This window comes from Hoplias malabaricus, chromosome 6 (genome assembly GCF_029633855.1).
Source record: "Hoplias malabaricus isolate fHopMal1 chromosome 6, fHopMal1.hap1, whole genome shotgun sequence".
Taxonomy (NCBI): Eukaryota; Metazoa; Chordata; class Actinopteri; order Characiformes; family Erythrinidae; genus Hoplias; species Hoplias malabaricus.
In genome coordinates, this window is record NC_089805.1 from 24,375,403 (window position 1) to 24,388,851 (window position 13,449).

Sequence of the window (13,449 nt, forward strand, 5' to 3'; positions counted from 1 at the left end):
TTGCTGTTTTTCTGACGTGAGCAGAGAGAGAGAGGGTACCTAGCGCTCAAAACATATCTACTGTTATGTACTTATGAAATTCTAGTGGAACTGAGTCTGTAGGTAGATCTTAAACATGATTTACATGGAAGAGTTCCCAAGAATTCTGCAGACCTTGAAGTGTTCGGCTAGAACGAACGAGTGAAAATTCCAAAAAACAAGAAGAGAAACAACTCCAAGCTGGCATCAAAATGCATAAACAAGCCAACGATGCTGCTTTATTAGAGTGTTTGAACATGCCACAATAACTCTGAGACATGTATGACAGGTTCAACAAACCATCTAATTTATCCAGGTGTCCAATTCAAATACTATACTCAATATAACTGAAATAAAAAAGGGGTTGAAATCAGGGTCTAGTATCACAACTGTAAGATACTATTAGGCATGACAAATACAATACATGTATTTATTTGTCTAAAGTTATGTATTCACCCCTTAAAAACCGAGTATTCAGCCTGCGTGTACAGGTTGTATAAAAGAAAAGCATGAAATGAAACAAAATGTCCCACAGCAGCTTCACAAGAGCCATCAATAGTGATGTGTCTGAAGCTAAGTGCAATATATTACAGACCAAAAATAAAGAGAGGGGAAAAATTCTCAAAATTTGCAAAAACTCCATCAGTTTCTTGAAGTGCAATCACAGAACTTGTTAAACTCTTTCTGTTACAACAGTGTTATCACTCAGCAGGCAGTTAGTTTGTCATGTGTTAGTTGTGCTTGTCAAAATCTGCTTAGCAAAGCAACAAATGTAGGCTAATACCATGTCCAAAAATTAAGGGCACACATTTAGAATGGCTATGTACAGAGAAGATAAAAATTGACCACAGAAACCATGCATTTATCTCATGCATTTGACCTCTCAGGCCCTTACAGCTCTCTGGAAATTTGGAACATGGGCCTCTAGGATTCCTATTTGAGTAGAGAGATATAAATCAGTGGAACTGCATTCTCAGTGTAATTGAACATCATTCAAAGACTTTAGGCTGAAGTTGTGTTTGAAACCCTTGCAAAAGCAGTATCTAATCTCACTGAACTTCTTGTACCATCACAGCCTCACTAAATTGCTCCAACATCTTGTCTAAAGCAATATAAAAGCTTAGCGTACCACAGCTTCTAATTAACAATAAGCATAAAACAAAGTTAAGGGTCGTGTTTCTAGAAGCTGGCTGGAAGAAGGAAAACCGGCTGGGAGCTGTAGCTAGCTACCTGTAGCTGTGACTTTGGGAGCGCCATTGTTCCGTGATGGTGCGGTTGAGGCGCATGCGCCGGAAAAAGCAGCTGCCTGAGGTATGGCGGCCAGCCTCAGGGGTGTCCGGGCTCAGGGGTGAAGAAAGGGAGGAAAAGGGCAGAGGAGGAGAGGGGGGCCCAGTGCACCCCTCCCACAGCTTCAAATCATGCTCTGAACTCCTCTGAGTCATCGCCGGGAATTCTGGGTATGTATGGCAACACTCAAAACCTCAAACGCATAACCGCATCTTAAAAAAAGAGGTTAGAAAAAAAAACTACAGTCGAGCGTTCAGCATCAGAACTCAACACCTGTCGAGATTTCTCTCTCTCTCTCTCTCTCTCTCTCTCTCTCTCTCTCTCTCTCTCTTTTTCTGTGCCAGTCAGACTTCCTCCCCCTCACTCTTTTCTCGAAGTCAAATACCACCGTTCCTGCATAAATAAGAAGAGAATGGCAGCAGATGCAGCATCCACAGCCCAGACGCTTGCTCCTAGAGCCTGAGAGTGTCCTGTGAGTCCTAGCACTGAATCTGGGCTGCAACACCACCCTGCTTGCTTGTTTATGCTTGGCCTGTTTACGAAAAAGGGGCCGGCCAGACTGAGGCTCCATTCTCTGACCCCAATGCTGTCATTCTCTCTCTGGGGAACTTAGATAAAACAAGCTCTCACTGTAAGGTTTCCCAATATAGCCCCCTGTGCTTACAGTCTGAGGAAAGAACTTTAACGCTTTAAATTCTAGGCTTAAATTTAGTTAACACTGTACAGAACTTAAATGATCAACACTGGACAATGAGATGTTATCAAAAGGGCTTAAAAAGGGATTAAAAAAATCACAATCAGTACATTTGCACATTAAAGGAACAGAATTATGCATACTCTGGGCTCAGCACTGCAGAAACTGCCCTATGTAACTTTTGGTGGAGGGTAAGAAACCTGCCCCACCCTTGATTTCAAGGCATTGTTGAAAAAGTAAACTACACTCTGCAACTGTAGGGGGAGCCCAGGTACAAAACGATCAGGTCCTGTCTAGTGTTTCATTAATTTGGGGATTTAAAGCCTACCAGTCCACAGACTGTGGACCAACATAACCCAGTTAGATTTTGTGAGCAGAAAACAAACCATCCGGATTTTGCTCCTCTTCTAATGTGGAAGTGAATGGGAATCATTAGAATCATACCACCCCCTCTTCTTAGTATCTCCAATCACAGCGCCTGACAGTTTATTTAAGAATTTTGTGAAGTTGCAAAGGAGGGATTATACTGTGCAAAATGAACAGAGCAAGTGTGGACAACCAAGCAAAAACAGCTAAAACAAGAGCCTCTGTTTACTGGCCTCAGGCTGCTGCATGCTCAGAGCCGTGGTGAGCGGTGGCTCGTTATTATTAAAAGAAAAACACTGAACCTGGCTGTTTTGAACAGAATGGTTTAGACAGGGGAGAATGGTGCTGTGGTTTTCACTAGTTTTGTGAGATTTTGACCAACGCATGTCACAGGCTTTTCATTAAGGGCCCAGTGAACTGTGTAAACCTTTGAAAAAGGGTACAATACATCCCCTTTAAAGTATGGAACTGGTTGAGGGTCTGTAAATGTTAAGGGGTTTAATATTAAACTTTACACCGGCAGGTTATCTAAAACAGGGTTTCCTAATAGGCAGCCCACAAAAGTTGAACCTTTGGCCTGCTGCCAACACAGCCACAGTCACAGTGGGTTTGTGTCCTTGAATTTTTGCACATGAAATTACTAATTTTTTGCCGCTACTACTAGAATACCAGTGCTCTTCAGATGTGAAACTGCTTAGACAAAATGCAGGGGGGTTTACAGCACTGATTGCTGGCCTCACACTCAGCCATGCCCATTTCTCAGAATGCGTTCTCATGTTCTTGGGAAACATCATCAGTTGCATCCCAAGTCCTGTTCTGTTGAAACCACATCTACCCAAGACGGGAGTCCAAATACCTGGATGTGGTCTTGCTCGGCCCCATATTATTAAGAATGCACTGGAATGAGACTTCTTTAGACTTGATAGAGTCAGATATGTCAGAATGTATTTCATACCAACCTCAGCACGAGATTGATGGCTTTTTTCCGCCACTGAGACGGTGACTCATCAAGTACATTGGCGTTCCAATTACAGAATGACAATACAGCGTCCTCCCATCTCACTGAACTTTGTATTCGAGAGTCAAACTCACCAAATTTGTACAATCAAGTACGGCTGTTCAAACTTGAAGTACTTTGTATTGAGAAAAAGCCTAAGTGAACTGCAAAAACCCATTGTGACCGGGGCTTAAAGCTACTGGTGCCAAAAAGAAAAAAGCAAACCATTCAACAAGAACCACCCAAATTTCAGGTTCCTTAAGAGTTCTCAATTGTTTCATCCCACTGCTGTCATTTTTGTCATTGAATGGTGAGTAAAAACTAATAACTGTAGTTAGTTAGGTCTACATATTTACCTAGACTTAAGAATATCCTAAGAATCATCCTAATAGTAATATGATATCCAAAATAAAAACTCTTGTCCTGTACTGTATGAAATAGTATGAGAATTACACAATGGTCCTTGACTTTGCGATGTTGGTTGGATGTGGCCCTTGAGGAAAGGTAATTGGGGACCCCTGATCTAGAGACTGCTTTAGTCATTTTACAGAATTAGAAAAATGCACCTTTAGGTGTCAAAGTCTTTAGCCTGATGTAGTATAGTGCAATTGCTGAAGTAGAGGATAGAACCCAATTCGACTCACTACTTTACACCAGCTGTAAATACAATCACTTCCTTGTTACAGTTTTTGTCCTGATCACCAGATAATTTGCTGTGAGACCTCCCTCTGACTATGACTGACTTCACCACATAAAGCAGGCTTCTAGCAGAATGTGACCATTTGTTTCACTAAAATGAATTTGTAGTCTTAAAGTTTAGTCCTTTGATAATTTAAAGATTTTTTTATTAGCTTCACTGAAATACTCAATATTTATAATAAAACAAGTATGACAGAATGGATCAGACACAGCAGTACTGCTGGAGTTTTTAGAGCCCTCAGTGCTGGACTGAGAATATTCCACAAACCAAAAATACTGGGCCAACATTGTCCTGTATCCTGTGCCCACTGATTTAGGACTAGATGACAACCAATAGAAACGGTGCAGCAACAAATGAGCTACTGTCTCTGATATCTACAAGTTGGACAAAAGACGTAGGTGTGTGTAATAAAGTGAACAGTAAGTGTAAGACAGTAAGAACAGTGTTTAAAAACTCGAGCAGCACTGCTGTGTCTGATCCACTCATACCAGTGCAACACACACATGTAGTATGTAGTACTGAGAATGAGGAAAATAATTCTAAAACCTCCTATGTTTTGAATAGTTGATCAGGCCTGAAAGTTTCTTTGAACCCAAATACAACTTGATCCTGTTCCAGTCTGATTCAACCCACAGCATGTTCAAAACCCAACAGTAGTTTGACAGAACTCTGTATGAACCCAAACATCATCAGCTGGAGCCTGAATAAGACTCAGCACTAATCACAGCTGTCACCAGATATTTGGTAAACAAAATCAAGTGCGGATAAATGCAGGCTAAAACATGTTAAAGGTGTGAAAAGGGCAGTGAAAAACAATGTTAAAATGAAATCAGAAGTAACGTCAAACTGAAACATCTCTGGGAAATGAAATTGCCTGTATCTCAATCAGAACAAACAATTCAAGGTCTGCCTCCGGTGCCCACATCCTCCCTCTCCACCTCCTCTCCACCCTCTTTACTTCATTCTCTCAGCCTTCTTTCTGCCTTAACGCTTCATAGCTATAGCCACTCTTTTCAGCGCTCTCTCTCTCACTCTCCCTCACACACCCTTTTTTCTTTCCTTCTTTCATGCTTCCATTCTTCTTATCTCTCATTGAATAGTGTTCCTCTTGGAGTAACAGGAAAACAGACTGACATGGGTAAGAGGCCAAAGTCATTGAGCAGGCCTCTGGAGAGAAACAGAGAACAGAGTGAGGAACACTAAATAAAAAATAATAGAGAGGAAAATAGAGAGAAAGCAAGGGGGAGTGAAAAATGAGAGTTATTGACCTAAAGAAAGAGAGAAAGAGAGAGAGAGAGAGAGAGGGAGAGAGAGAGAAAGAGAGAGAGAGAGAGAGAGAAAGAGAGAGAGAGAGAGAGAAACAAATAGTGAGCAAGAGAGAGTGAGTGAGTGAAAGAGACCCCGAAAGAAGAGTGCTACAGCAAAGAGGAGTGAAGTGGTGGGTGTGGGTTATTAAAGAGGGGTGGGTGTGACTCATGGTCTATCTAAATGTTTACATATCCCGGGAGCCTGAAGCATGCAGTGTTTTCTTCCAAAACTGTTTTTTGTTTTTCCAGCCTTAACTGTAGTGATGTAGGGAATAAACAGCCAGATGACCTTAGAGAGTAAACTCCCCACTGGCCACTAATGTCTGCATAAGTACAGCGGTTAGGCCTTAAAGAGGACCAGCAACTGGGCCCCTGTCACCTCGTTCTCCAAATAAAGCTCATTTTCCTAATTCCCTTTGCTTTTCTACTAATGTAATTAAAATATTAAACGCAGAGCCTGGTGGGTCACAATTTAATATGGGGTAAAATGTAACATATATATATATATATATATATATATATATACAGGGGTTGGACAATGAAACTGAAACACCTGTCATTTTAGTGTGGGAGGTTTCATGGCTTAATTGGAGCAGCCTGGTGGCCAAACTTCATTAATTCCACATTGCACCAGTAAGAGCAGAGTGTGAAGGTTCAATTAGCAGAGGGTAAGAGCACAGTTTTGCTCAAAATATTGCAATGCACACAACATTATGGGTGACATACCAGAGCTCAAAAGAGGACAAATTGTTGGTGCACGTCTTGCTGGCGCATCTGTGACCAAGACAGCAAGTCTTTGTGATGTATCAAGAGCCACGGTATCCAGGGTAATGTCAGTATACCACCAAGAAGGACGAAACACATCCAACAGGATTAACTGTGGACGCAAGAGGATGCTGTCTGAAAGGGATGTTAGATTGTATCCAAAAAACATAAAACCACGGCTGCCCAAATCACTGCAGAATTAAATATGCACCTCAACTCTCCTGTTTCCACCAGAACTGTCCGTCGGGAGCTCCACAGGGTCAATATACACGGTCGGGCTGCTATAGCCACACCTTTGGTCACTCATACCAATGCCAAACGTCGGTTTCAATGGTGCAAGGAGCGCAAATCTTGGGCTGTGGACAATGTGAAACATGTATTGTTCTCTGATGAGTCCACCTTTACTGTTTTCCCCACATCCGGGAGAGTTACGGCGTGGACAAGCTCCAAAGAAGCGCACCATCCAGACTGTTGCATGCCCAGTGAAGCATGGGGGTGGATCAGTGATGGTTTGGGCTGCCATATCATGGCATTCCCTTGGACCAATACTTGTGCTAGATGGGTGCGTCACTGCCAAGGACTACCAAAACATTCTGGAGGACAACGTGCATCCAATGGTTCAAACATTGTGTCCTGAAGGCGGTGCCGTGTATCAGGATGACAATGCACCAATACACACAGCAAGACTGGTGAAAGATTGGTTTGATGAACATGAAAGTGAAGTTGAACATGTCCCATGGCCTGCACAGTCACCAGATCTAAATATTATTGAGCCACTTTGGGGTGTTTTGGAGGAGTGAGTCAGGAAACGTTTTCCTCCACCAGCATCATGTAGTGACCTGGCCACTATCCTGCAAGAAGAATGGCTTAAAATCCCTCTGACCACTGTGCAGGACTTGTATATGTCATTCCCAAGACGAACTGATGCTGTATTGGCCGCAAAAGGAGGCTCTACACTATACTATAAAATTATTGTGGTCTAAAACCAGGTGTTTCAGTTTCATTGTCCAACCCCTGTATATATCATTGCTGTCAGGACAAAAGCTCCAAAAAAAAAAAGGTTAAAGGAGAAAGGAAAAACTCTCTTAACTGTGAATGGAAGATAATGAACCAAGATCTTTTTTTGCCAGTCTTTTAGAATAATTTCCATTAGTCCATTCATCATGATTTTACAGAACAGTGTACATGACATCTTGCATTTTCAAATTATACCAAAAATGAAAAAAGGCTTTTTGCACAAAATGGATGGCATTTTATGAGGTTAAATACTTTCAACAGGTATTATCATTGTAAAGTTACCTGCAATTGACATATTTCTCAAGATGGACACTTTCTGTGCCATTAAAGTGTGTTGTTTTAAATCACACCCAACTTTTACCAAGTTATGTGAATAAATAAGATAATTCTCATATGCACCTATGTTATAACAATGAGCTCTTATAGTATTTAAAAATATTAAAGCACATAAACAACTCACATTGAGAACGAGCATGTCTAAAATACAGCCTCCATGTGGCAGGGTTCATTTTAATGTAGTGTTACAACTAAGCCACAAAAGAGAACCACTGAGATATATCCATAAACGCCCTTCTAAATGAAAACAATGAATTTCCCTTGATGTTTTTATGGCTAGATTCATTAAAAATGTACAATATTGTCATGTTAATAAAGTATAATTCAATTTTATGTGCTCATATTTGCAGTCCTATGATTTCATGGGAACTTGCTCACTACCACCACTTTTACGTAAAGTGTTCACAAACTGCAGTCACTGCTGTTTACATTTACATTTGTATACATAGATTAAAAACTATAACAATATTTTTCTAATACCTTACAAACCAAGCCAAATTCAAAAACATTTAGCAACATATATTACATAGGGTAGTGACACTTTCTAAATAGTCACTGGTTTGGACACTAGATGAAGGTTTCAATATTATAGAACTTATGAGGTTGTGAGAGAGCGAAAGAGATTTGAGACTACAAATAGGCCTGAGTACAAGTGTTTGTAATGTAATGCATAATTGTAATTAAATATTCAAAAATCTACCAAAAAATAATTTGTTTGAAATCGGCATACAAGGAGATTTTATTCATCACTGTATTCTTTATGAGTTCATGGAAAAAGTGCTGCCAAAGCATGTGCACTGATAGATTCTGCTATTGGGGATAATATTATATCCAAAATATGTGTGAGTTTTGGTTTAGATGATTTAAAGATGGTGATATCTATGATAGCAATTCCTACAACACATATAATACTTAACTTATACTTATATTATAATAATAAACCATTTTTAGAATGGTTATATACAGCACGAAAGACCAGGGTTGAATTCCACATCTGGTTAAACACACCATGCTACAGCAACAAGAAAGAATCCTTGGGCAAGACTCCTAAAACTTCAGTTGTCTCTATAACATGAATTAAAACTATAAGTCACTCTGGTTAAGAGCGTCTGCTACATGCAGTACTTGTACTTGCACAATGAGAAGAGGAGAGAGAGAGAGAGAGAGACTGAGTGAGTGAGTGGGTGCACTTGCATGCTTTCTCTCACTCTCGTCTATGTCTCGCGTACAGCCTTCCTGGGGTCATGTGACGTGTGAATAAAGCAGAGGAGAAACCGGGTGCATAAATCCGTGCAGGCCACATCACCTGCCAGTCAAAGACCATGCACAGAGGAAGTAATAATAATACAAAAAATAATAACAAGCCTTGTCAGCCTTCTTTTCCTCCTCCTCCTTGTCCCTCCTGCATTCCAACGCCCTCTTTCTCTCTCTCTCTTTCTCCTTCCTTCTCTCTGTCTCTTTCCCACTCCTCTTCTGGCATCTCCTGTCTCTACTGTCTCTCAAAGACCATCTCTCTCTTTCTCCCTCCTTCTCCCTGTCTCTTTCACTCTCATCCTCTGAAGTCTTCTGTCTCCTCTGTCTCTCAAAGATCCTCTCCCCCGTCTCTCCCTCTCTCTCACTGCGTCTTCCTCTATAATTTGTCTCCGCGGCTGTGAGTCAGCTCTGAAGAAAGGCAGCTCCACCGCCGCACCGGAGCATTCATTCACTCACAGGACGCTGGAGACGCTGGAGACCCGTTGTGTGCCCTCACTGAGTCACAAACAAAAAAAGTGTTTTTTTTTTTTTCACATATGAAACGTGAGTCAAACTGCATGCAGAGCAAAAGTGACACTGGAACACACACACACACACACACACACATTTACATACAGGGACAAACATACACACAGACACACATCGCTATATGGAGTGGGAGAGGGCCTGCATCCTTTAGAAGGAGATTGTGAGAGAGGGTTAATGCAGCTGGAAATACCTGGTGTCTTCCTAATGTTGAGTTCTGTAGAGGCAGCACAGATTACACTAATGGTACAATGCACTAATGTGCCGGATTAATACACCTGGAAAATGGCAATTAATATGCATCAGTAGGCAATGGGGAGCAGCGGGGGAGCACAAATTAAAATAATGCAGGAGAAACACACTGTCTGTATCTGCTTTTTCAAACACACACACAGAGTGAGATTATAGGATACGCTGTTGGCAGCTTACTCTTTTGCTCAGCGATAAGACTACCCCTGGAGAGTAGAACTCTGGACAATGACATGATGATCAGAGGGTGCACAGAGGAAAGGATTTGTGCCAGCTGGGTGCGTCTCTCCTGATAAAAGATAACACTCTAACGTCAGAACTTCCCTTGTGCTGCAGGGAAAAACCAGGCCCAGTTCATTGATTGCCTTGTTTATGTATCTGCTTCGCCTCGCTGTGAAATACTGACCTTGGAGTGACTGGAGAAAGCCACAAACCTGACAATGATTACAGCCGACAAGCACGGCGATAAGTGCTCCTATTGATGTGGGCCGCAAATAAAAAAGAAAAAAGAAAAGAAGACACTAAGTATACGAGAAATGGGATGAGTGACCCAAAAGGGAATTAAGATTCATAATAGCTGGCTTCAAGGGTCTGAGCTTCGGAACGTCTGAGATTCTCTCCTGTTTGTCAAGATTTAAGATGGATTTCCAAACCTCTTTTTCTTTTCCTTGTCACAAGGTGTAGCTTTTAGCTGCACTGCTAAACAAGAACATGAAAGGAACTTTATGTGCAGTGGCTAACTTTGGCTCACCACTCTGAAGTACGTCACACTTACAAAAAATTTCTACTTGAAGTACACGGAGCAGAAGGGAGAGTGCAAAGTAGATTTTCAGCCAGAAACCACTTGACCTTGGCTGAGGCCTCTGTACACTGTATAGCTCCTTATGCAAATGTAATGCAAAACATTTTTGGAGAACTTGAATATAAATTATGTAAACCTTGCTAGAAAAAAATAGCAAAGGTCAGGATAGCTCAACAGCAAAACTGGCTAATGATGTGTTTTGGGCACTGATTTACTGGTCAGGTAGATGACTATGCAGAATGACCAGCTTAAACAGCAACAGGCCAGAAGCAGATTAGTAAAAAAAAATAATAAAATACAACACAAGTCAGCTTCTGTATTTACGTTTTTTTTTTTTTTTTGTGATTCTTGAGATTATGAACAGTTCTGGGGAGCTTGAAAAGAAGCAAATGCTTCCAGTAATTTCTGGAAAGAATTTACTGCTTTTTCTTCCCATGCCATCCCAAAGCTCATCTAATAAACTTCCTTTGAACTTAACAACTAACAGCTTGGCCCTTAAAATGACATTGGGGATATAGGGGAACGACATAGCCAACAACACGAGAGCATGTGGGAAGTGGTACTGAATAGTGCAATAGCTCTGCATTCCTTTTCTGGAAAAGCAAAAAAGAGTTCCTCTACAATTATTAGCTTAAGGGTTATCCATACCAGCACCCTGAAGACCACTCCATTTGTCAAAAGAAATATCAGCAGCTTCTCAAAGATTTGGGTTGACTCAAAAGAAAGAGATTATAAATTAAAATGTAGACTATAATTAGTGCCATGAGACTCATTCTGTGAGAAAATGTATGATTTCAGATCAAGTTAATTACCATTGTGTTGTAAATAGAGCTGGCTACAATCCGTTACAGTCTGTATTTGTCGAAATCATCAGAAAATGCTGTAATGATCCTGTTACAAATCTGGCCTGAAATAGCACACACGCACATTGTGAGATGTCATGTTGATCCTGTGGCACAGAGGAGTGTTTGTGAGTCGTCTGAGTTGAGTATAATAGCATAGTTTTTAATGATTGGAACATTGTAAAACTTAGAATATGTTGAGGAAGAAATATCAGATCAACATTGGACACCAGAAGTTATATACTGGTATCATTATTGAAAAAAGCGTTATCATGACATCTTTTGTTATGATCTTGATATTGTCAGTGCTTCACAAATCCATGTGTTCTCAGGAAAGAGCGGTTTCTTCAACATAAGTTTTTCAAAATAAGTTTGTTAGAAGTAGGAGGGAAAGTCAACAAGAAATGCAGCTAAGTGCCATTAGACTGGTGCCACTTTGTGGCCATGCCCTAAACAGCAATGTGGCCATGACTTCTGACAACAACAGGACTACAACAACAGTAACGTTTCATTTACTGCATATATATTCATACCCATGTTCACCAAGCAGAGAAAGAAATAAAGCAGAGAAAAACAACACAGTATTAATCAGAATTTGACGACAGATGAAAATGCTTAAAAAACAACAATAAACATTTCAACCTGAGCTCTAAAGGAGGAAAATAAAGGGCTGAGGTGAAGGGACTATTGAAATGTATTCCACATTGTGGGGCCATGATACAGACTGCTCTAACCAACAGTAACTGAAGTTCATTCATTATCTGTAACCGCTTATCCAATTCAGGGTCGCGGTGGGTCCAGATCCTACCTGGAATCATTGGGCGCAAAGCGGGAATACACCCTGGAGGGGGCGCCAGTCGTTCACAGGGCAACACACACACACACTGTTGAGTCGCCAATCCACCTGCAACGCGTGTTTTTGGACTGTGGGAGGAAACCGGAGCACCCGGAGGAAACCCACGCGGACAACACACCAACTCCTCACAGTCACCCGGAGCGGGAATCGAACCCACAACCAGGCCCCTGGAGCTGTGTGACTGCGACACTACCTAGACAGACAGAATACTAGACAGAATCTTTTTCATTAATAAGAACATTGCTATCTATATATTTTGAAATACTAAATCAATATATTGCTATATTACAATATTATCTCAGTATATTGAGATTCTAAGTTAATATATTGATATGGTACACTATGTTAATATTTTGACTAACTTAGTATCTCAAAATAACAAGTTACTATCTCAAAATATCAAATATTGAGATAGCATCTTACATATTAATCAGAAAAAGTTGTTGCCTTATTTTTTATTATTATTTTATGTGGTGGAAATGGGCTTCTATATGAGTGGGACAGTAGGGGTGAAGGAGTTAAATATGGGGGTGTTAGACTATGTAACATGTAGGACATGTACCTTGTACACGTAGTCACTGTAACTGAAACAGGATTAGGGTGATGTGAGCTGCTTTTTGATGTGAGATAAAAATGGAGTAAAATAAAATAGCTGACTTTTGGACATGCTGAAAAGGGTGAATGGCTCTGTTTGGGATACAATAAAAAGCAGCTGAGGTAGTCTAAACAATCTTCTGAAGATTGTTCTAAATTTTTTGTGTTTAGCTGAAGTTATATATTGCTCTGTTTAAGTGGGTCTAAAGCCCATAAGGTGTGTCCTACATTAAAATTGACTGGCTGCAGCTTATAGTTATATTTTATTAATACATTATTATACATAAAATATTAGTAGAATGCCAGAATCAATATCTTTCAACTGTTATTTTCTGGCTGAAACACCCATCATTTTCCTGGGTTAGGAAAATCTGCCTCTTTCCGGGGTTTCAGTGTTGGTAAGAATGCTGAAGGTTATTCCAAAAGCTGCTAGGATTCTCCCTTTTGGAGCTCTTTAGCTGAGAGTTTGAAATTAATTAAAAATAAATCTAAGCATATGAGTAATGCAGCGTGGAAATGTACTCAGAGAAACAGCAATGAGTCACATGAATTTGGACTTTAACGGCCCACCTCCCACTCCACAAACAAACGTATGCACTCTAACCATTACTGTTATTTATTCAGAGATCTACTGTATGTCATCTTCATCACCTTCGCCCACTCCAATAGTCACAACCAGTGGCCCTCATACCACATCCATTACTAAGGCAGCAGCAATGTCCTGGAAATCACCTCAAACAGGAACAGTGCCTCAAATTGACCTGGTTGTGTATGTAGGGCCATTTTAAGGGTCCAAGTGTTCCTACCATGCAAACAAGTCCTACTGTGGCCATTTTGGTG

The 13,449-nt window shown here is 40.7% G+C and overlaps 1 protein-coding gene across 2 annotated transcripts in view; it reads right to left on the bottom strand.

Annotated features, from left to right (window-relative positions):
- Window positions 1–13,449, bottom strand: part of pde4a (phosphodiesterase 4A, cAMP-specific) — a 91,037-nt gene that overhangs the window by 28,096 nt on the left and 49,492 nt on the right. Inside the window, exon 1 of one of the 2 annotated variants that reach the window (XM_066673915.1) lies at window positions 1,249–1,661. The exons of the other annotated variant lie outside the window; for it this stretch is intronic. Coding sequence (XP_066530012.1) covers window positions 1,249–1,460 — 212 coding nt within the window. The 5' untranslated portion in view covers window positions 1,461–1,661. Of the gene's footprint in view, window positions 1–1,248; window positions 1,662–13,449 lie in introns of those variants that run through there. 2 annotated transcript variants of the gene reach the window in all.